The sequence below is a fragment of the Plasmodium falciparum genome (genome assembly GCF_000002765.6).
Source record: "Plasmodium falciparum 3D7 genome assembly, chromosome: 8".
Lineage (NCBI taxonomy): Eukaryota > Apicomplexa > Aconoidasida > Haemosporida > Plasmodiidae > Plasmodium > Plasmodium falciparum.
In genome coordinates, this window is record NC_004329.3 from 479,445 (window position 1) to 506,902 (window position 27,458).

Genomic DNA, 27,458 nt, shown 5'->3' on the forward strand with positions numbered 1-27,458 from the left:
TATAAGAGATTTTTATACATAGAAAAAAAAGGCATTATATATATATATATAATTTGGGCATTTTCTCGTGAGAACATCAAATTTAAAAGAACCTAATATTTAAATATGTAAATTTTTTTTTTCTTTTTTTTCTTTTTTTTCTTTTTTTTCTTTTTTTTCTTTTTTTTCGTTTTGTTCCTTATATAAGTATACCTTACTCAACCATATATTATATATATGTAATAAATAATGGTATTTATTATGATCATTTTATATATATTTAAAAAATTAATATAATAGTATGTTTGTGATTTTAAACGGTACACCTTAAAATAAATGAATAGATAAATAATAAAAATGAATTTCTTAAAAACCTTTTGAGATTATATATACAACATATATAAGAAAGTTATAAAAAAAAAAAAAATTATAATTTTAATATTTCTTTTTTGCTATATGTGTCTATAATGTTTCGAATATTATAAAAGGTTTATAAAAAATACATAATAATATAAATATAAAAAAATAAATATAAGAATATATTTTTTTCCCCTTTCTATATGGGCAAACCGTACATAACTCCTGCAGAACCTGTACCGTAGGGTAGGCGACAATATTGCTTAGCTTCTGTTAAGGCTTCTGTTATACTTAACCACATATATTTCTTATTTTGATTAATATAATAAAGGTTTTTATTTACAAAAATATTCGTATTATAATAATCTGTGAAATATATATAGAAAAACTTATTTTTTATTATAAATTTATAGATATTCATAGGTACAGTAATAAAATTGTCACCAATATCCATATCTAATTTTAGTAAATTTATATTGTTATTAAATAATTTTTCAATATTTTTTATATTTTGATAATTTTTTATATTTTGATAATTTTTTATATTTTGATTATTTTTTATATTTTGATTATTTTTTATATTTTGATAATTTTTTATATTTTGATTATTTTTCATATTTTTTAAAAATAATTCCAAAAAGAAACTAAAGCTTAAATTCAAAGATGGTAATTTTTCATTATATATGAATTTTGCTTGAAATAAAGAAGAAGAATTTGGTTGTGTCCATTTCCATAAAAAGTTCTGTGTAAATCCATCTACTTCTCCGTCAGTTACATTCCACAAATTTCCAAAAACAAATAAAGATCCTCCTACTATATAATCATAAACAGTACCCCAGGCATCTAAATCAAAACCGTATGATGAAATAAGACCAGAACTACAACCTATTAAGAATGTACAACAATTTAATCCTTTGCTAAGTGGACTTATATATATTTTTGAATTATTATTATTATTATTATTATCATTATCCATATTATTTCCATCAACATTATTATCATCACTAATATTATCCTTATTTTTTGTAGTGTTCTTTCGTTTTATATTTTCTAAATGAACTAATATATTATTAATAGATCCTATATTTTTTCTTTTCATATCTTTTTTTATAAAATTACGTGTGTTCTTTTCATTTTTTGTTAAAGTAAATGTAGAAGAGTTTCTCTTCCTTTGATTTATATTTTGTTTTGCATTAGAACTATTTTCTACTTGTTGATTTTTTTTATTATTATATTTATTAGTATATAAATTTATTACTTCCTTTATTTTAGGATACTTTTTCAAATTTATAATTTTCTTTTCAACAATATAATCTATAATGAATTCTAGACTAGGTAATCCATTTTTAATGTTTTCTTTTTTCATATATTGTTCTGCACCTTGGTGTCCACAATACAAAAATAAATCATCATTACATAAATGATCTATTAAAATATTTTCATTTGGTACATTACCAATATATCCATCCCAATTTTTATATTTATATTTTTCTTTATTTTTATGATATATAAATGGAATAATAGCATCTTCAGTCCTTTTTAAATCACCATTAGGATTAATTAAAAAAAATATTTTACTTTTATAAGGATCAATTATTCTTGGGCTACTAATATAATATGGTACATATTTTATACCATTAACTTCGTATGTTTTTGATCCATATTCTCTTTCATTTGAATATGTTCTTCTTTTATCCTTCTTCGAGGTTTTTAAAAATGAACTCATACGCTTCATCTTTTTTTCACCAAAATATGCTTCAGATTCACTTATGCTATTTTTTCTTTTAGAATAAAGATAATCACAATATTCTTCTTTATTATCAATTGACATTATATTTTGAAAATTTAATGAATTTCTAACATTCATAAAAATTTTCTTAAGTTCATCTTCATTTTGTACTAATTCTACAGATGAATCTGATGAATTTGATAAAGAACGTGTTATGGATATATTACTTGAAATTATACTTTTATTATTTTTTATAGTTTTTTTTTTTTTATTTCTATCCAATATATATTCTTTTTCACTCATATTATATTCATCCTTTCTTTTTTTTTCTTCTTCTCCTTTATCACTTAAAAATTGTGTACTACATGAAGTGAAATTTCTTTTATTTTTTGATCTTTCCTTATATTTATTAAGAAAAGGATTTATAAAGGAATATTCAATATTCATGCTTTTTCTTGATCTTTTATGATTTTTCTTTTCTTTTGTATTATTACTTTTATTTGAATACATTGGGTTCTTTTCTTCTTCTTTTGTAACAATTAAATTGTAATTATTATCTCCTTTTTTATTATTTAGAAGATTATTATTATTATTATTATTATTATTATTATTTGTATCATCATCGTCAATTATAACATATTCCTCTTTTTCATTTTTTCTTTTCATATTTATTGAATTATCAAATGTTTTACCTTGGTTCTTATTAAACGAATTCTTGTTATCATAAAAATTGAAAATGTTATAATTACCATTTGGATTATCCTTCATAATACCATTCTTCGTCACAATCTTACTATCATTATTATTATTATTATTATTTATATTTTTATTTATATCCTTCAAAGTTGTCGAATTATATGTCGCTCTACGCGCCACATTTTTTTTATCACACACATTTTCAGATGAATCGATCTCCCATTTTTTATTATATTCATAATTTATATATTTTTTCATATCCATATCATCCACATTATTATTATAATTATCCTCATTATTATTATTATTATATTCATCCTCATCATTATTATTATATTCATCCTCATCATTATTATTATAATCATCCTCATCATTATTATTATATTCATCCTCATCATTATTATTATAATCATCCTCATCATTATTATTATATTCATCCTCGTCATGCTTATTATCATAAATGTATTTTTTTTTTTTACCTATACTTTTACCACGCTTTATCTTATTTACCAACCTTTTATACAAATAAGTAGTTACCATTTTACTCACACCCCTTACAATATATGAATCCTTTAAAGGTTCCAAGTTTTCTAAAGATATTCTACTTAAATTACTATGCACATATAAAATAACAGGATTTTTTCTTACACTATTATTTTCTACATTTCTTGTATATATATATTTATCTTTATTAGTTTTATCTATTGTAAGGTTACAAAATAAGACATCCTTAATAAATGAATGTGTTATAATATTAAAAAGGTCAAAAATATTCATTGGATCTATATCTGCATTCTCAAAAACATCTATTAATATATGATATAAATACATTCTTAATTTAATAAAAGAGCATCTCAATAATCCTTTAACACATTTTTTTCTTAAATCTAAAAATTTCAAAAAATTTTTCTCTGGTAATTCTTCATATCTTTGTTTCATATCATAATCAAAGAAAATACCAGATATTGTATTTCTTTTATTATTTTTTTTTTTATTCACTAATTTATAATTTTCATTTATTTCGCATTCAGAATTATTTGTATTTTTCAATGGGTTCAAATATTCATAAACATTATTATTATTGAAATTATCAGTTTTTTTTTTGATATTCATTTTTGTATTACTTGTTATACTAGATGAATTTTTTTTTTTTTTTTTTTTTTCTTCAAGTTCATCATAATTTTCTATATTATTATTACATGAGTTAATACTATTTATTGGTATATTACAATTTGTGTATTTTGAATTATTAGTATTGTTCTTTACTACATCATTCTTAATAGTAGGATTCATGTTAGGTCTAAGATATATATTATTTTCCCCATATTCTTCTACGGAATATATATTTTGTTCACAGTATGTATGTCGTCTTCCCCTAATTTTTCCTTTTTTTGTATCCGTTGGTTCTTTTTCCTTTTTCTTTTCAATCATTTTTTTAAAAATAAGAATATCTTCAATATCTTTATTGTAACATGGTAAATAGGACGTGCTAGTTTTGTTGATATTTAAGGAATTACGGTTATTCTTAATAATGATATTATCTTTCTTGTTAATATTATGTTCATTAATAAAGTTTTCATAATATGAAATATTATATTGGTCAATAATATAATCAGAATGTTGGATCTCATTTTTACTTAAAATATCATTAGAAAAATCAATATTCTTCTGTTTCATATTATGATTATCATTATAATTATAATAATTAGTTTTATTTTTATTTACATTATTTATGTCATCATTTTTATTTCCATTTTGTATAATTATTTCCTCCTTACAAAAATAATCCTTTGACACATTTTTATCATCTCTCCTTTTTTTCAAATTACACATTTTTTGCAAATATTTTTTTTTTACATTAATAATTTCGAGATTACAATTTTTTAGTGTTACCGAAAATATGGTTAAATTTATAAGGACATTTATATAGTCAATTTCACTCCAGTATTTTAGTGGAAGAATAAATTTATTCCATTTTCTTAACCATCTGAGGATCCTCAAAATTTGATGAAAATAAAAAATATAAATAAAAATATCAAAATTAGCTTTTAAGTAATATAACTGATTATTTAAAGGTGATATGGTGTTATGTACATAATTTTCTTCGTCGTTTTTTGAATGATTTAATGTGGAAATATTCTTTTTTTCATCTTCAAGTACATCACAATAATAATTATTTTCATTATCATTATAATTTTCAATATTATTATAATTTTCATTATTATTATCATCTTCTGCTGTATAATTTTTCATCGATTTATCATCCATAATGTTCCATTTTGTTATTATATTAATTAAAGGAATTGACATTAATTTATGTATAGAAAAACCTAAACTATTTGATATATCCAGATTCAAGATTTTCAAATGCTGCTCTAATAAATACCTATTTTTCCACCATTGATCTACACATTTTCTTAAATTGATTTCATTTCTATCTACATATTTTGATTCACTTAATATTTCACACATAACCTTAATCATATGTTGATATTGCTTTAAAAATTTTTCCAACTTTCTTATATAATTCCATTTGTTTTTATATGTATACCTTTCAATATTTAAATGGATCTTCTCAACATGAAAATATTCAACCCTTTTCCTATTTAAGCATTCATTTGCTCTTTTATTCAATAAAATAAAAAGATGGACTACATTCACATTGTTTATTATATTATTTGAATTATTCACATGTCTTTGTTCCTTCATATCTATTTCCTTATCAACATTGACTACGTCATATATATTAAAATTATAAAAAAAATTTTCTTTTTTATAATGATTTAATTGTGATATGAATAAAGATTTTTCATCACTTTTTAAGATGTCACAATTTTCAGGACATGCAATATATTCTCCATTTTTTATTTCGTTTATATTATGTTTATTTAATACATTATTATAATTACAGGTTGAGTTCTTTTCGTGTGTATATCCTTGTTTATTCATTTCGATATCCTTCGTTGAATAATACAAGTTATCATTTAACCATTCTCTTATATTACTTTTGATAACATAAGTATCAAACATTGAATCAAAGTGTTTTTCTAACAAGTCGTTATTATTTAGAATGTTAAACAGGTTACAATAGGATTTGAGTTTATTACAATTACTATCAATATTATTATTCATGCTACTACTACTAATACTACTACTAATACTACTACTACTACTAATAGTATTATTATTATTATTATTTATATTATTATTTATATTATTTTTTATATTATTATATATGTTTTGGTCCTGATTATTTATAATAAACGATAATTCGTTTATATCATTTACTATGTCCATATTATAAAAGTCAGTTGAAAATATCCTATTAATCAGTTCATTTTCATGATATATTTTAAACATTTGAGCTAATATTAATAGAAAATTTTTATAACATCGTGATATATATAAACTATTTTTATCTTGACTTACAGAAATAATTGTATAGTCCCAATAAATACATAAATTACTTAGATTCACTTCTTTAACATTCATATATTTATATATAATATCTGAATTTATACTCGTACATACGTTCTTTCTAAAATATTCTCTTTCGTTTATTTCGAAATCGATGTTATGTTTAATAGTATACAATATTAACTCGTCTGTATATAAATACAATAATGATATCATTTTTCTGAAATAGCATTTTAATAAGTAAAAAAATATATTTTGTTCATCATTATAAAAATTATTACAATTATTATCATTATTATTTTCATTTGTATTATTACTTTCATTTTTATTATTATTTTCATTTTTATTATTATTATCATTATTATTAATTTTCTTTTTTTCTTCTTCTTTTTGATCACTCATGATATTATTATTTTTCTCCATATCACACATATCCTTCTGATCAGCAGCGTACGATTTTATTATATCCAAAATAATCAAATTATTTTTTATATTTTCTATAAAAAAAAATATAAAATCTAAATAAAATTGAGCTATTATCCTCATTTCATATACTAACGATTTCATGTGAGTGTTGTATAATAATAATGAAGTATATATTAGGATAATTTGAAAATAATAAATATTTTCATAATTTTGTTTTAAAAGTATATTTTTTAATATTTCATACATCCTTTTTAACATTTCATCTTTCATATATACATTTTCTCTACCTCCTTTTATATTTATTATAAATTGATAACATGTACTAAGCACTTCAAAATAACTACAATCTTTATCAGGAAATAAAAATATTTCTACTAAATATAAGAATAATATATCTGGATTGGGTTGGCAACGATTTTTACAATTAAAATTATTATCTCCAGTATTACAAGAATTACCACAGTCCTCATTATTATTAATATTATTATTATTATTATTATCATTATTGTGTGTATCATATTCTTGAGGACTTTTTTCCGTTTTGTTCATACCACCTTTTTGAACCACCATTTTTATTTTATTATAATCGCATTCATTATTTGGTACATTCCCAAATTTTTGCTTGTTCCATAAAAGGTCTATATATTTTTTACACTTATTTCCTGGGAAATAATTCGAACATATTTCATGTAATATATCCTTTGGTATTTTTAAATTATATAATAGTCTCACATATAATAGAAAAAATATATTAGAGCAACAATCATTTGCTGATGAGTTTAAAGATTGTTGTTTTTTAATGACATATATACAGTCATCACAAAAAATATTTTTTATTTTTAAAAATACTAGGTTTATATAATAATACAATATTTTAATAAAATAGGAATTCATCTTTTTACAATTATAGACAAATAATCTATTATTAATATAATTATATATATATTTTAAATTATTTTCAAAATCATAATTTAAATGTAAATAATTTAATACTGAAATATCCATAAGCTTAAAATCACTTGAATTTAATTCTATATCATCTTCATTAAAATAATATATATCATTAAATAAGTTGTATATATTGAACTTATTATTTTTATCATAATATGGATTATCAAAATGTGTAGAGTTATTTTTTTCTTTCTCATATGTAATATGATCATTACAATTATTAGTATCACGCATATTATTATATATATTATTATATATATTATTATATATACTATTATGTGTATTTTTTATGTGTGCCTCATCATCCTCTTTTATATAATCTATATCCATATTATTCATCTTTTCATTTATATTAATCTTACTTATATCATCAAATATCATATTTTTTAAAATCGTTGTTACACTTACTTCATCATTTATATATATATTATATATGTCTGTATCCATATTATGTCCAAGAAATAAATTTTCAACAAAAAATTGAAAACATATATTTTCATTCTTTCTAATTTTATTACATTCATTAAAGCACTGTAAAAATTTTTTTCCAAACTTATTAATATCATCCATATTACTATTATATAATTCATCATTCTCTATATTATTATTATTATCATCATTAAATTCATAATTTACAACTGGTGATATAATATTACTTCTTTCTTTTTTATTATTATCCTCTGATATATTTTTCGTATGTATTGTATTATGTAATACATTTGTTGTCTTTATATTATCACCATTAATGTTTTTATCTTCTCCTTCTAGGTGATTAATATTTTGTAAATTGTCTATGAACATATTTGTTGTTTTCCATTTTCTATTTTTCATAACATAATAATAATATTGCTTTTGTTTTTTTTTTAAAATGAACAATGAATAAATGTAAAGAATTTCTTTTCTATATTTAGGAGTTAATATATTCATATTTTGTTTATTTGATATTAAATAATTTAAATATACAAAAAATTCATTCAATACTTTTTTGTATTCATATATATATTTATTTGTTATATATGTATTCAGTGGTGTCTTATCATAATTAATATCTGTAAAATCATTTTGTTCATATATTTTAACATCTTTATTATATACATCATATTTATTTATTTGATCAAACTTCTTTTTTTCAAACATATTAAATTCATTATTTAAATTTTCAAAAAATAATTCTTCTTGTGTTAATATTTCTATTCTTTCCTTTCCACTTGTTAATATAATATTTATTAAATAAATATAAATATGAACCATTTCTGGTAAATATAAAATACTAGATATATATATAATAAATTCTTTTAAAAAGAAATAGCTTGAAAAAAAATTATTTAATTTAAAAAATATTTTGTATATATTTTTAATATATATATTAAAAAATTTGGTTACAGAAAAAAAATCCGTTCTTAAAAAACCATTACAATAAAGATTTTCTGTATTCATTAAAATTAACTTATTTCTTAGTTTTATATCATCAATAGAATCATTTTTTGATAAATTTGATAATCCTTCGATATCAAAATCATATGAACGTTGTTCAAATTTTAAACAGAAAAAATTACATGATATATTAAAAGAACAAAAATTTTTCATCATATTAATTTTCTTATCTTCTAGTTCATATATAATATATCCATGAAAAAATAAAAATAATCCTATATATTGATCTTTACTATTTTCGTATAAATATTTTACAATATTAAAGTATAGTTCAAGATTATTCCGAAAAATAAAATTACAATCATTTTTATATCTACTTTCGATATTTCTTAACATAATCATACAATCTTTAAAAACATTTCCCCTCATATCAAATAATAAATAAGAAAACTTTGAATAAAAGTTTGTACGAAATAATAAAATATGTGAATCTTCATTTGAATTATTGCTTTGATCATTTTGTTCTTTTATATAACTGAATGACATGTTTTCCGGAAGAATATTAGGTAAACACACCTTACTCACAGGATCTTTATTATTATTATTATTATTATCATTATTGTTATTATTATGGTTTTTGTTATTATTATTATGGTTTTTTTTTTTTTTTTTATTATTATTTATTATTTCATCATTGTTCATACGCTTACTTATATTTTTTTCTTTTCTTTTTATGTATATCTCTTTTTCTTTTATAATGGACAAAATTCTCAGATTAATTATTTTTAAATTGAAATTATCAAAAAAGAAAGTAGACATGTATATTTTTTCTTTACAATATGTTTTACAAAAATTTTTAATATATTGATAAAATTCAATATAATAATTATAAATATTATTAGCACAATTAAAAAAAATAATATTATATTCTTTTTTACATAATTTTTCAAGACATATATATATAGAATAAAAAAGAGATATACATATTATTAAGTTCTGCATATAATTATGTAAATTGATATATATTTCTTTAACATTCATATCATTTACATTGTATGTTATTTTATTATATATTATATTTAAAATGTGTATTATTCTATTTTTCTTTATATTATATATATTTGTCTTTTCCTTTTTACTTTTACATTTACTTTTACTCTTATTATTATTATTATTATTATTATCATTATTGTCATTTTTTGAGTTAATATCATAAAAAGGCATATTAACTTTTTCAAACGCATAAAATTCTCTTTCATTCATATTATTATTTTCTAATACGTTTTCGTCTTGATATACTATCCTTTTCACTTCTGCACATTCTTGAGACCCCTTGATTATATTTTTTGATTCCTTATCTTTTTCTTCATACATGAAATCATTATAATAATAATCATACCTAACCTTATTACTATTAAGATGTGTATTATTTTCTGCATTCATATTTATATGTGTATTTCTCTTTTTCGTAATGTGTATAATTTTACTTTTTACATTTCCCTTATCAACAAAATCTAATGAAGTTTCCTCTTTATATACATGTTTCTCATTAAATATATATAAACAAAAAAACTTAGAAGTACACATAATACATAATAATAATATATGTACACATTCTTTATACATTTTATAGAAAAATAAAATATTATATATTTCGCTCAAATAAGTTATAAAATTTAAATCAATATTTATCTCAATGTTATTATGAACTGATATATTCTCAAATATGTTTCCATAATATACATCATATATATTATTTAAAATTTCGAATATAAGATAAATATTATTCTTCAATTCATATTCTGTATATATTTTATATTTACACTCTTGTAAATATATAAAATTCTTTTCTCTACTTTTATTTTCCTTCGTTATAACATGTTTTGGACTGTACATATTTTCATTTAATGATTCATATCTATTTTCTATATTTAAAAAAAAATTATTATTAAAAACATGAAATTTTGTTTGAAACAAATGAAGAATAAAATAAAAGGATAAATTATGTTCTTCTATATTATATTCATTAAAATAAAAACATAATATTATAAAATAGGTTGATATGATATAATTCATTATATATTTTTTAATCTTATTATACTTTTTATTTAAATTCATTAAATACTTATTATTAATAACTTGAGAACTAATAAAAGGGTTCCTGTTTGTATTATTTTCATAAATTTGTATTTTTCGATTTTTTCTAATATTAAGGGGATGAAATAAATTTAAATTAAAATTATATATATTACATGAAAAATACGAAATATCAAAAGAAGATTTACAAAAACAATCATCACATGTATTATTATTTTTCATTATATTTTCATTCGTACGTTCATATGAATCATTCTGATTTTTCACAATGTCATCATTATATGTAGTAAACAAATCAGAGTTATCATAAAACTTTAATTTTATATAACGTGCATTCATCTTTTCTTTTAATCTTTGATTTAATGTTAAGATATGAAAAATGTGATAGCATTTATGATACTTATTATTTATGTTATTTTTTGGAGAAACGGTCTTATCATTATCTTGTGACGTGTCATCAATATCATTATTTTTTGATGTGTCATCAATATCATTATTTTGTGATGTGTCATCAATATCATTATTTTGTGACGTGTCATCAATATCATTATTTTGTGACGTGTCATCAATATCATTATTTTGTGATGTTTTATCAATGTCATTATTTTGTGACGTGTCATCAATGTCATTATTTTTTGTGTAATTATTACTATAACCTTTGAGAGACATTCCATCCATATCATCTTTATTATAACCGTTCATATATTTTTGTTTCTCCTTTTTGTTTATATCTTTTAAGCCATCAAAATGATTTTTATTATCCCAAACGAACATATTATAATACAACTTATATAAATAATAGGCATTATTTAGATAAGCAAATCTTTTTAATATTTCAATGTTATTATAAATATAATTATATAACATTTCTACTTTTATTATATAATAACAATTTTTTAACATGTTTGTATATATTAGAGCAATATTTATTTCTTCAATTTTCTCTATGATGAATTCTAAAATTATATAATCTTTCTTACTATCATATGATGAACATTCATCTAAAATAAAGCTATTTTCTGATATACTAGAAACAGACACATCAGTGTCATATTTATTATAATCACTTGATTTGTTATCAAAGGGGATAAGGTAATTTGTACCGAATTTATTTGTTTCATAATAATCAGAAGTATTATATATGTTCATATTATTATTTTCATCAATGTTATTATTTATAGCTTCACTTTTTAAATATTCATCTTCATCATTTTTAACTCTCGAAGCATCAAAAATGTTTCTATTACTTCTAAACAATTTCATATATTCCTTTACTTTACATTCTTTATTAATTAAATCATATTTATGAAAACACATATTTTGAAAGAAAAGAAAAATACAACAAATTCGACAGAAAATAAAATTCATTTGTACATAAGTAACTAACAATTCTTCAATATCAATAATAATAATTTTTTTTTTTTTTTGATGATGATGATGATATGTTATACTTTTCTTTTCATTAATTTTTTCAATAGAACCATTAAATTTATATGGAATATGTATTATATCATTCTTTAACATTTTATGTTCATTAATTTTTGTCAAGGCATTTTTTAATTTCTGTACAGCATACATATTTATATCATCATTATATGTATTATGATATATAAAATCAAAGAGATTAAAAAATTCTACATGATTGAAACAATTAATTATATTTAAGATATCAATACACACTTTGTTAAAAAATAAATATATAAATCGAAAATAAAAAACAAAATGTATGTTTGTATATTTACAAATATATTCATACAATATAAGAAATAGTAAAATATTAATGTGTATACTTAATAACTCATCAATAAGTATCATACTTTCCATTTGCTTCACCTCCAACAAAATATTGTTATTGAAATGATCACAATTATCATAATTCTTATACTTTTCGTTATCATAAAAATTTTCAGAATTCACATTTTTTTTAAAATAAAAAAAATATTTCCATTTCAAACTATTAAAAAATACATCATACATTTCATTATAATTTAATTTCAATGAATCTATATTACTACATTTTTCCTTATAATATGATAACATTTTTTTAATTTTTTTGTTTAAATAAAATATTTTTGATTTAAAATATAAATTACATATATGTCTAATAATACCACAACTTTGTATATTATTCTTATTACTTTTTATATGTATTTGTTGATAATAATTATAAATAAATGAAATGGATGACCTTAAATATTCTTTAGTATTATAGTCACACCTATTTATAATATTTCTAAATACGGTTTCTACAATAAAAATTACTTTTTTATATTTCTTCTTTCCATAATAATAATATACTTCTAAATCTATAATAATAAATAATAAATCTATATGAGGAATATAATAATTTTTTAAATAGGTATTTCTCATTTTATTCTTCATATTATTATTATTGTTATTATTATTATTATTATTATTATTATTATTATCATTATTATCATTATCATCTTCATTATCATCTTCATTATCATCTTTCCTTTCTTTTATATTTTCACTTGATAACATATCTTTATTGTTATCATAATTATTTTTTGGAGTTTCATTATCATTTTTATTATAAAAATCGTAATTTACTTTATGATCATTATCTATATGATTCACAAAGGAGCTCTCATCATATGTTAAGGTATTTCTTTTTTTTTTCTCTCTTATATTTGCATCGTCTGTAAATGAATCATTTTCCATTTTATTATAAGATACATAATCAACCATTGTTTTTCTTTTGCTTTTTTTTTCATTCCTATTTTGGCTAGTTAGAAATATAGGCACCAATCCTCCAATACTTATTCTCTTTTTCTTATTAACACTTAACATATTATAATTACAGTATTCATTGAATTTTTCATTAGTATGTTTATGTTTAATGATATTGTTGGTACTATCATTTTTTGATTTTTCCTCATTATATTCTTCCTCATTATTATTATGAACAAATTTCAATGGACTTACTGAATTCATAAACAAACTATCTTGATTGAATTTATCATCTTCTTTCTTTTCCATATCAAGACAACCATAATAGTAAGTATTATTATGATGATGATGTGGAGTATTATTATTAAGATGATTGTTTATATTGCTATCATGTTTATTACTTATGAGAAATTCATAAAAATCATACATTTTAAAATTTGTATGGATATCAATAGGATTGAATGGTAAGCTTATAAATTTTGTATAAATGAATTTTAAAATATTCAAAAGAAATAAAAAACCTTTATCAGTTTTGATAAATTTTAAAATTTTAATGGTAGTATTATAAAAAAGTTCAAAAAAACTATATCTCATTTTATTCAGAATTTCTAATGGTATTTCTAGATACATTTCCCAAATTAATAAAACGTTTATCATAATTAAAAAACAATTTGAATACAATGTTTCAACAAATGGAGTATTATCAGAAATAAAAAAAGTACTATATTGACAATCATAATAATCATTTGAATCGTTAGCATTTTTATAATTATTATTTGGATGAGTAATATCATCTTGGTTATTATTTGAATTTTCATGAGTATCTTTTTTATTTCTTAAAATATCATATATATCATCAAGGCATAAATTGTTATATAATGACGATTCCTTGACCACCCCACTACTACAAATATTACTATTATTACTATTATTATTATTATTATTATTATTATTATGTATTTTTTTATTATCAACATTTGATCTCCTTTTATTTTCATTTCTTATATTAAATTGTAAGAGGTGTTTATGATCATTCAAGCTTTTTACATTCTGATTTAATATAAAACAAACATATTTATCATATATATTATAAACATATTCAACTAAATTCGATTCGCATATCTCCTTTAAAATATAATCATAATTTAATTTCACGCACAAATAAGAAGATAAACTTATATTTAATAAACAACATTTTAAAAAATTAATAAGTATATTTTTACATACATAAATATTAAAATTGGCTTCTAAATTTTTATTCTTTTCAAAATGATTAAATATATTATCTGATATTTGTATACATCTCTTTACACACAAAATTATTGTATGACATACATTTTTGAAATCTACATTGATATTTTTCATTATCTTTGTATTTATATAAAACCTTGAATTTTCAAATATTGGCATATCATCTCTTTTCTTTTCATTCTTATCATCAAAATGAATATTATCATAATTATTATCATTCCACGACATATCATGATTATAGAAATTGTAATGATAAGACTTATCATAACCATTACTAATATTATTATTGTTATTATTATTGTTGTTGTTGTTATTATTTATATTATTTATATTATTATCCTTTTTGTTTGTTTTTTTTTTCTTGACTTTTTTTTCATCTGATATTTCCTCAGATGATGAAACTCCATTACAATAATTATCATAACTATCATTGTACATATTTCCTTTTTGTTGTATTTCATTCTTTAAAAAAATATATTTTAAAGGAGAATGATATGGTTTCATAACATTTATCAATTTTTTATCTTTATTATAATATTCATTTTTTCTTTTTAAATTTAAAATATATTTTTTTAAAATAAAATCATCCTCATTTCCTTTATAATTTATATTTAATATATAGGAAAAGAAATTTATAAAATTCTCATGATTTTTATTTATGGTATAAATGAATTTCCGAAAAACGTTTTTATCTTTTTCAGATATTACTTTAATAATATCCATGTTTGAATAAAACATATTCATTTTATTCATTTTTATAATAACACAAATGTAGAAGTTATCAGTAAAATTATTTTTAGGGTTATCACAAGGGTTATTCCCAACATTAACGTTATTTTTATTATCATAAGAATAATTATTATAATTCTTATGACTATTTTCTTTATCTATATTCTTGGGAATTATACATTCTCTTGTATAACATTCAACATGTTCATCAATTGTTAATACGATATACAAACATTCCTGTATTTTTTGATAAACCTTGTCTTGTGTTATAAAGGAATATTTTAATTTCTCCACACCCACATTATTATTCTTGGAATTATTTGATTTACTAATTTCAACTTCTTCATTATTCTTACTAAAATATAACTTTTTAAAATATTTATATATATGTGTAATAATAGAAATTAACACTATATTATTGTCAGTATCACATAAAATGAATTCTTTAATATCATTATTAGTATTACATAACAATTTAGACAAAAGATGAAATATATAAGAAATAGATTTAAAAATTATTTCCTCAGTTAAATGTTTTGAATATAATATATTTGTAATAAATGAAAGACAAAATTTCAATAACTCCTTTAAATATATAGATGATATATATCTAAAGTTATATAACGTATTATGTATATAATTATCTATATATGTTCTATTATCTCTTTTTAAATATAAATTCTTTTGAAAAGAAAAAAAACTAAAAGTATATTTAAATATTTTTAAAACATAATTCACATTTTTTACATCTGAAATAAATTTCTTTCTTAAAGCATCAAAAATAATATTCCAAATAATCCTTTTATTTTGTTTATTATTATTTAAAAAAATACATTCATCATATGTCGTAGCAACATTGTTAGCAGATACATTCACTGAAGTAAACTTGGTATCTTTATATATATTTTTTGAGTTATACTTTTTTTGAAGATCACACATATTATTCATATCTATATTATTCAAATTTATATTATTTGTGTCCAAACTATTCAAATTTATATTATTTGTGTCCAAACTATTCACATTTATATTATTTGTGTCCAAACTATTCACATTTATATTATTTGTGTCCACATTGTTGTAATTTTTTTCATGGTTGGACAAATGAATAAAATAAATTATTTCAAAAAAATGGCAATATATCAAAAAGTATTCTAAATAGAATAAACTTAAAAAAAAAAAAAATGTATCAAAGTCATCAATTATTATTTTAAAAAAGTTTTTTAAAAAATTTAAGAATATTTTGTAACTGCTATTAATTGAAAATGGATGACAATTAATGAACATTTCTATATCATTCTTATTTTTATATTTTATGAAAAAAGAAAAATAATTTTCTTCCTTTTTTTTTTTTTTTGTCACATTAGTTTGTATTTTATTATTATACACATTACTATTGCATTTATCATTATTATATATATTATTATTACATATATTATTATTACATATATCATTATTACTTTTATCATTATTACATTTATCATTATTACATTTATCATTATTATTATATCTAATTTTTTCATCACACACCCACATATAGTTATACAAATTACACTCCTTTATAAAATTATTCATATCTTCTTCTGCTAATATTAATTTAGATAGTTTCTTTTCTATATCTTCATTGAGACAATCTATATAATATTCTTTCGTTATTTTTGTAATAAGTTTAACTTGTTCATATATTAATATTTTATTTAACTCTAATATCAAATTTTTTATGTGTGTAGATGCATCATTTTCTTTAATTTTTTTTATTTCAAAAATAACTTTCTTTTTATCTTTTATATAGAAATATATAAGAATGTTATACATATTAATTAATAAAGCACTTTTCTTTAATTTTAAATTATATAACAAATCTATAAGTTTGGAATAATAATAAGATATTAATATTAATTTGTTATCTTCAGATAAATAAAACCAAAAATAAGTTATATATCTTAAAATAATAAACAAAAAATCCAGATATTTCATATTATTCTTTAAAGATATTTTATTCAATACACATTCAAACATATAAAATAAATACTTATGTATATTCTTATCTTTAAAAGTATTTATTAAATCATTATAATTTAACTTCTCTATATAACTCTCCTTGTGAAATAATTCATAAAATTTTATATACACCTTTTCATCAGATCCTCCATTCTTATATTCTTCATCGATATTTTGTAATACATCTGACACAATTCTGTCTAACTTATCATATACGTTTAAATTAGACCTTACCATTTTAAAAAAAAAAAAAAATATATAAAACCCTACTGTTTCTTCTTTATTGATATATTCTTTTTTTTTTTTTTTTTTTTTTTTTTTTTTTTTCTTACTTAATGCTTTTGATTAGATTGTGGATCATTCCTAATGGCATATTATGATAGAATGAAGCCAACAAGAAGAAAAAAAAAAAAAAAAAAAAAAAAAAAAAAAAATTTAGTTCTTTATATTAGGACACATTTTAAGAAAAATTAAATATAGCTTCTAGTTATTATCTATACATAATTAAATGACATAATATATAAATTAAAATATATTATATTATCTTATGTTATCATTTTTTCTTTTTTTTTTTTTCCCCCTTTTGTCTTATTTTATAAAATAAAAAGGAGTAAACATAAAATAAACGGAAAAAAAGTAAATCTTTATAATATTGGCAGAAAAAAAAAAAAAAAAGAGTAGTCGAATTTTTAGATGAATGAACTTTCAATAAATAGATAATTACACAAAAATATAAAATATTAAAGATATTCAATAAAATAAAAAATATACAAAAGAATTATTAAATCAAGCAGTTTAAAATGAATAGATAATTACACAAATGAATGTATTAAAGATATGGTATAAGATAAAGTAGAGAAACTGAATTATACATACATAAATTAATATATATATATATATATTAGGTGTATAATACTCTTTATGTTTCTTTTTTTTTTTTTCTTAATTTTTGTTTCTTCATTATTTTTCCTTATCTCACATATAAGAATATAAGGATTAATTTTCATATGCTTAAATATAATGAGTTCATATATTTCTTATTCAAGAGTATTCTTTTTTCTATTCTTATTAATAAATTTATATTTCTTCATCGTACACATAAAAAAAAAAAAGATGAAAATTTAAGAGAAAAAATTAAAAAAAAAAAAAAAAAGAAAAAAAAAGTAATATAATATAATATAATATAATAAAATAAAAAAATATAAAATGACATAAATAAATAAATATATATATAGTCAGTCATTAAATAAGGAAGAAACAAAATAGAAGATGAACATGATAAACCTTTTCCACATAGGTATAAAAAGAAGCACCCATGACATATTTTAATGAAAAGAATTTTTTTTTTTTTTTTAAATACATCTAAATGAAAATATAGCTATAATGCAATTTTATGTATAACATAAAAAACAATTACAAATTAATATGTGAAATAATTTTAGCAAATTTATATTTTCATAAATATCTTTAATTTATATGACATTTTTATAATAATAATCTCCAAAAAAAAAAAAAAAAAAAAAAAAAAAAAAATTTTGTATACAATTTAAAACATGTGTAAAAATATTCTAATATATAATTATATATGTTTATTTAATAATACCCCTTATTCTTTTATTCCTTTTTTATATTTTTAATATATAATAAAATATGTAAACATAATTAAAAATTTACCAAACATTAAGTCATATATCATTGGATTTTTTAAAATGTATACTCTATATTTAAGGAAATTGAAAAATATGCCAAAAAAAAAAAAAAAAAAAAAAAATATATATATATATATATATATATATATATAACGAATATGTGGCTAAGTATTTTGTTTAAAAAGGTGTATATCTCCTAAATATTTTATATAATTATATTTAACAAAAAAGTCACCATTTTTTATATTATTTTATTATTTTTTTTTTTTGGTGTTAATCTTAAGAAAATAGATAATTTTTTTTTATTCCTATGTGAAAATATACGTATTACAAAAAAAAGAAAAAAGAAATGTTTATAAATATTAGATTTTTTTTTTTTTTTTTTCTATTTATTTGATTCATCATTTCTTAGTTATTAAATTGTTAAAATATAAAAAAGTAACTTAAATAATACATACACACATGTACATACAGAAATAAATAAATATGTATATATGTGTATATATGTATACAAAATTTTTTAACAATTATAAATAATTCAAATACAAAATCATTAAATATGGTTAAAATATATATTTATATATTACTTCCATAATTCATTTTTTAACATATTCAATATAATAATAAAAAAAAAAAATAAAATAATAATAAGATTATATAATTTCATATTAATACATATATTTATTTTTATCATTTAACAAAAGTTGAGTAGACCGTTTTGTGTCAAAAAATATGGAAGACACAATTTCAATAATGTTTTTGTCAATTTTTTTTTTCCCTTTCTTTTTTGATAATATTTTTGCAGGGGTTAATAGTTGAATTGCATATCTCAAAGAGCATTTTATACCTTAAAAAAAGTAAAGAAATAAAATATATTGTAATAAATAAAAGAATATTTTAACTTATAAATAAATAATATATATATATATATATATATATATATTACAAGATACACACAATTTATTACATATAATACTTAAGAATAAATATATTTATTTCTTTTTTATTTTATTTTTTTTTAATTTTACCTATATCTGATAAATAATCTAAGGCTTCACTATCAATCTTTATTCTTTCAAATTTGCATCTCAATTTTAAAACCTTAAAAGTTTTATAAAATATATAGCATCAAAAGGAAAAAACGGTCAAATTAAAATTTAAATACATACAAAAATGTAAAATATATATATATATATATGTGTAATTATTTATTTATTTATACCTGTAGTATTTCCTCCTTATTATATAACATAGTCTTTACAATTATTATCCTATCTAATAAATCTACTGGAATACCATGGGCAGATATTATGTTCGTGCCTACAAATTTGAAAAATTATATATATATATATATATATATATATATATATTTATTTATATATTTATATATATTTATGTATTTTCTCATTTAATGTTACCTTTTATATTGCATATTCCTCTGTTAGTTGCCAAAATAACGACCGGTGCTAAATTGGATTCTAAGGTTCGGTTCAAGTATGTAAAACATTCAATATCTAACATATGTACCTAAATAAATAAATATAAATGAATAAATACAAATATATACATACATATAAACATACATATAAACATACATATAAACATACATACATATATATATATATATATATATATGTATATGCTTTAAAAATGATTTCATTTTTTTCCAACCTCGTCAATAAATAATACTCCTGGTATAATTTGAGCTATTCCTTGATCCACATATTTATACACAATTTTATTAATTTCATTTCTTAATTTATCAGTAATTTCCGTTTTTTTAGATTTGTTGTTTTGTAAAAAGTCCAGGATATTATCTTTCGGTTGTACATTAGATACATCTAGATCATATAGGGTAATATTTTGTATAATATTTTTTTTTTTATGTACATTTCCTTTAGGAAGATCAACAAAAGTATCAGTTTCTATATCAAACATATCTTGATATAAACTACATTTCCCTACTCTTTTAACATTACCACTATGAGATTCAATATAGATAATATCTTTTTCTTGAATTTTTTCTTTTAATAGATTATCATATATAGAAGAGTGTATTTTAATTTTCTTTTGTTCTTTTAATGTTTTTAAAGTAATATGAACATATGAAATTTTTTGTTCATCATAGGTATTATCAAAAAAAGGTTCGATTTGTACTACTTCTCCTTCAAAGACTTCTTTTATTTCTTTAATTTTTACACCTATGCTCTTCCTTATATATTGAGTTAAAATTTCCGTTTTCTTTACTTCGCAAGAATATACTTGTGAAGCATTAAATATACAAAAAGGAATAGATTCATCACTTATTTCTTTACTTATAGCAATAGCTATAGCTGTTTTTCCACTTCCGCTTGGACCTGCTAATAATAAACATTTACATATATTTTTCTCTTTTATTAAATTTATAAAAATCCCAGCAGCTTCTCTTGCTTTCTTTTGTCCAACCATTCCTTTACATTTATAAAAATTTTTCACAACCTCATCTTCATCATCACTTATATTGTTATAACATATTTTATTATTTTCATAATTTCCATTATTTTCAAGTTTATATGAATTACATATATTATCAACTTTATCTGGATCTAAAATTGTACCATTTTTAATATCATTATTTTCTATTTTATTTGTAGGTTCACTATACATGTCCCTCTTTTTTATGTTTTCCTCAAAAAGAAAATCGGTAACATAACCATCTGCATCTAAGCCTAGCCCACTGATATGACTATGTAGGCTTATTCTTTCTTTTTCCCTACTTGACTCAATAATATTCATATTGTAATAAAATACATATCAAAAAAAAAAAAAAAAAAAAAATATATATATATATATATATATATATATATATTCTCAAAATCTATATACAGTTATTTAAATAAAAGTGTGTATATATATGTGTGTGTATAGATATTCATATTTTTTAATTCACATTTTTTAATTCATAATTTTTATTTATTTATTTTTAATTTTTTTTAGGAAACAAAACGTATCATTTTATATAATTCCCTTTATCATTTTCTTAAAAAATTATATAGATTAATTTTTTCTTTCTTTTATATATACATATATCATAAATATAATAAATATTTTTTTATTTTTATTTTATTATTACTTATACTTTCTTATAACCATAAATTATATATGTGCATAATATGTAGTGCTTATATTGCAGAATATTATTAGCTATAAAATATTTACACTATGCTGTAAAAAAAGGTTCATATTTTAAAATAACATTCAACGCCATGCCATGTCTTGTCTTTTATTTTTTTCACGATGATCAAATATTTAATTTTTAACATAATATGTTAACACAAGAGTTAATTAAAAAAAAAAAAAAAAAAAAAAAAAAAAATTAAAATAAAATAAAATAAAATAAAAAGTTGTGTATTATGAAATATATTATATGCAATTTTGTATATTATATCATTTATTTCATAGAAAAAAAAAAAAAAAAAAAAAAAAAATCATGTATATAAAAATAATACATATTTATAATAATCTACAATACACCTAATAATTATGCATTATTATATCTTTCGTTTAACTTATATTATCAATGGAATAACACATTCTTGTATTTTTTAATTTATAACCTTGAATAAATTTTAGCACTGTATAGAAAAATATATAAATAAGATATATTAATACATACAAGTAGTATATATATATATATATATATATATATATATATATGTAGGTATGTTCCTCTTTCCTATTTTTTTTTTTACTTTGTAAAAATTTTAAATCTTTTGAAAAAAAAATAAAACCAATTTTACACAAATTTTCAGCCAACAGGAGATAATCGAGACCTTGCCTTAAAAAAAAAAAAGAAGAAAAAATAAAAAAAAATAAAAAAAAAATGCATACTAATAATTATTATATAATCGAAAACAGGTTAAATGTTTTATAATGGTAAAATAATACACACACACATATATATATATATATACATATTTATACCTTTCAGATGAATATATATGATAAGTAACGTATGATTTTATTAAATTTTCAAAAAATAAGTGACACATAAAAGGTTCCATGTTCATAGGAAATTTAATCACAGAATTCTCGAAATTCACAATTTTAAAATTGTAATATAATAAATGAAACGGTAAATACTCATATTGTGTTTCATATATTTTAGAAAAGATATAATTTCTAATTATACTTAATCTTAAACTAAAAAAAAGTGATAGTTCACTAAATGTTACATATTCTTTATACCTATTCAAAAATATAAAAAAAATATAAAAAAAAAATATAAAAAAAAAATATAAAAAAAAAATATAAAAAAAAAATATAAAAAAAAAATATAAAAAAAAGAAAAGAAAGAAGTAATGTGATCAATTTGGACAAATAACAAAAAATTGACAGAAATAAATTTCTTCTAATTTTTTGTAATATATATATATATATATATATGTGCACCTTTTATCTGTTAAGGATAACAAAGATAGCATATAAAAAACGTCGGGGTTGTAATGATATATTTTGTAAGCTTTCATTATAGACGAATACGATTTGAGTGGTATATTATTTATATAATAATGATAAGATAATAATAAATATGTTTGTATATTATTAAAAAACAACTTATTAAAACATATACAATGATTAATAATTTGAGATGCCTTCTGAGTTATATGTAATGTATTTATTAAATTTAAGAAAGAAAAAAAATATAAATCAGAAAATACATTTTCATAAGTATCGACAATATATTTATATATTTGAATCGATTTATCTATTTCTCGAAAATGTAATAATAATGTTGCATTACAAAATAAAAAATATATATACATATTATTTTTTTTTAAATCACTAGCTAACCTTTTTATAGAGCTAACATTATTTAATAAATAACAAGAATTAACAAAAAAAGTAATCACACAAGGATCATATATATAATCATTTAATAACAATTTACATAAACTATAACACATGATAAAATTCTTTTCATAAAAACTTTTTTTAATATTTATTATAATATACAATTTGGAATAGATAAAAAATTTTGGAAAATATTTGGAAAATTTATTATTAACAAGATAGTTGTATGTATCATATAAAGTTACTTTATTATATGATGACTTATATAATATAATCTTTTTATATATAAACATGTTACTATTTATATTATCATGAGATAACATGGGTTTGTTTAAATCGTATAAATCATTAGATACATTGTTATAAATTTCTTTTTTTTCACATATATTATTTTGTAAGTTATAAATATAATAATAATTATTATTATTAATCATATTAATATTATTAATATCGTTTTTGTTATTCTCAATATTGTTTTTGTTATTCTCAATATTGTTTTTGTTATTCTCATTATTGTTTTTGTTATTCTCAATATTGTTTTTGTTATTCTCAATATTTCTTTTATTATTATTTATATCTATACAAATGTTTTCATCAAATATAGAGAAATCATCTTTTTCCATTTCATAAATTATATCTTTTCCTTTTTGTTTTCTTTTCAACTTTTTCTTTTTCTTCTTTTTATTTACATTTTCAATTAAGAAAAGGAAACTATCAAAAACCTTTTTATCTCTAAACTGAAAATTGATAGAATATAAAATGAAAAAGAGGAAATATTTGAACCAAGCAAAATGCTTAGGATAACTAGCTAATAAGATTAAATACATCTCTTCCCTCAAACACAATATGGAAAAACTAAATAATTTAAGAATAATATGAGGATATAATGGAAAATTCAAAAATAGTATCATTGAATATTTAAGGGACGAATTAAATAATCCTTTTAATTCATACAACCTTATAATTGCATGGATAAAATAATGAGTATTCTTATTTAAAAACATTTTTTTATATATTCTACTTACAAAACGTATACCTTTATTTAAACAATTACTATTTTTTAGTTTAAGGAGACAAATTAATTTTACAAAGGCTATATAACTAATACAATAATACATTCTCTTTGTACTTTTTTTTTTATTATAAATAAATGGATAATAACTTTCACACATATTATTTACATAAATGCAAGAACATTTTCTATTTTTTTTTTTTTTTTTTTTTCTCTTTTCATTTATTTTTTTAGGTATATAATCATTTGTATTTTGAATTGGTATATTTTGCGGGTCATATAATTTCATATTGTTAAAAATAATATTTTTATTTCTATTAAAATGTTCACATTCGATATTTTTTCGAAACAATTTTAAATTCTGTTCTTTCTTATATAAACTATTATAATAATCATCCGTATAAATATTATTATTATTATTATTATTTATGTTATTATTTATTATTTTATTATTATTATTTTTTTTATTATTATTAATTATTTTATCATCATTATAAATAATATTATTCTGATGGATAAACAACTGTGTATTCTTATTTTTTTGTTTATTCCCATGCTTCTTATTAGTCATATTTTTCGTGTCTATATTATTTATTTTCTCCTTTTTATCAAAATTTTTGACTTTAAACTTATTTTTCATATGAATTGGAAAAATCCACAAATGTCGATAATTTCTCAATAATTCCAAAATTTCCACGTATTTTTTTTTTAAAAATAATGAATCAATTAAAAAAATGAAATTTTTTAAATTCTTATTTTTGTAAAATAAGTATTTACTAATATATTCCATTTTATCGGATAAGAAATATTTCTTAGAATATAGGTAAACATTTTCCAAATACTCATAATATTTTTCTTTTTCTATAAGTATTTCATCTTTATTATGTATAGGATAATCATTAATTTTTATATTTTTATCATATAAATAATTTTCATTCTGCTTTACGTCATTACCATGAATATATTTTTTAAAATGATTTAAATTGTCATCAACTTCATTACATGTATTATTTTTATAATCAATATTATTTAATTTAATTTTTTCTTCAAGGAAAATTTTTGATTGATAATGTTCACTTCTAATCCTTTTATGACAACTATTTACATCCAAATACGATTTTTCATTTACTTTTCTATATACTATATTAAGATTATCAATATTTGTAATTAATGGATTAATAATATTAACATTATTAAATTTGGTACTGTTTATATTCGATTTTATCGAATTATTAATATCGATATGTGGTGTACCTGTTTTTCTATACTTTTCTGTATATTTCTCATTATCTTTTTCCTTTAATTTTATTATTTTGTCATTTTTAAAATATGATAAAATATTTATAGTACTTTCAGAAAAGGTTCTTTTTTTTACTTTTTTATTTTTTTGTTTTAAGGGAATTTTTTTTTTCTCTCCAAATTTATTATTAATATTATCCTTAGGTAGAACAAAAATATTTTCCTTATGCAATTCGTCTGTATGCACTTTTCTCCCTATCATATTTTTCGTATATTCTTTTTTTTTTTTTTTTACTGGTACATTTTTAAGATGATCATTTTTTATTTTATCACACTTAATTTTATCATTATTAATTTCATATCTTTTTATTTTATCATTATTAATTTCATATCTTTTTATTTTATCATTATTAATTTCATATCTTTTTATTTTATCATTATTAATTTCATATCTTTTTATTTTATCATTATTAATTTCATATCTTTTTATTTTATCATTATTAATTTCATAACTTTTTATGTCATCATTATTTATTTCGTAATTTTTTATTTCATCATTATTTATTTCGTAATTTTTTATTTCATCATTATTTATTTCGTAATTTTTTATTTCATCATTATTTATTTCGTAATTTTTTATTTCATCATTTTTTATTTCATCTTTTTTAATATTTTTATTAACATATTTAAATAAATTATTAAAGGCAATAGTTTTTTGTAAACTGTCAATCGCCAAATTTGATTTGGGTGTGTAGAAAATAATATCAGAGTTTTTCTTTTTATAGTTTTGTCCTTTAGATTCATTTTTATTTACATCCATTTATTTATTTATTCTTATTTTTTTTTTTTTTTACTTTCTTATTCATGTTCTCCCTAGAATAGGGAAAATAAATTAATTTTTATATTATAATATTTTATATATTAATCGAATTTATAATTAATTTATAAATGTCGTATTTTTGCATGGGTGTAATTTTATAGATTAAAATACTAATATATATATCATACTATAATATATTAATAG

General features: G+C 18.8%; 3 protein-coding genes across 3 annotated transcripts; all 3 read right to left on the reverse strand.

The window, feature by feature from the left end:
* Positions 1 to 535: 535 nt before the first annotated feature.
* PF3D7_0809600 (peptidase family C50, putative) lies at positions 536 to 17,938 on the reverse strand (the record flags this gene model as incomplete). Its single annotated transcript, XM_002808786.1, has 1 exon — positions 536 to 17,938. One exon carries the CDS (start codon positions 17,936 to 17,938, stop codon positions 536 to 538), a length of 17,403 nt encoding a protein of 5,800 aa, XP_002808832.1.
* A 2,080-nt stretch (positions 17,939 to 20,018) lies between these two features.
* On the reverse strand, positions 20,019 to 22,125 carry PF3D7_0809700 (RuvB-like helicase 1; the record flags this gene model as incomplete). The annotated part of the gene is made up of 5 exons (XM_001349393.1): positions 20,019 to 20,197; positions 20,379 to 20,451; positions 20,573 to 20,670; positions 20,769 to 20,877; positions 21,022 to 22,125. 5 exons carry the CDS (start codon positions 22,123 to 22,125, stop codon positions 20,019 to 20,021), a joined length of 1,563 nt encoding a protein of 520 aa, XP_001349429.1.
* A 768-nt stretch (positions 22,126 to 22,893) lies between these two features.
* Positions 22,894 to 27,254, reverse strand: PF3D7_0809800 (conserved Plasmodium protein, unknown function; the record flags this gene model as incomplete). The annotated part of the gene is made up of 4 exons (XM_002808787.1): positions 22,894 to 22,964; positions 23,082 to 23,167; positions 23,314 to 23,577; positions 23,782 to 27,254. 4 exons carry the CDS (start codon positions 27,252 to 27,254, stop codon positions 22,894 to 22,896), a joined length of 3,894 nt encoding a protein of 1,297 aa, XP_002808833.1.
* Between the last annotated feature and the right edge of the window lie 204 nt (positions 27,255 to 27,458).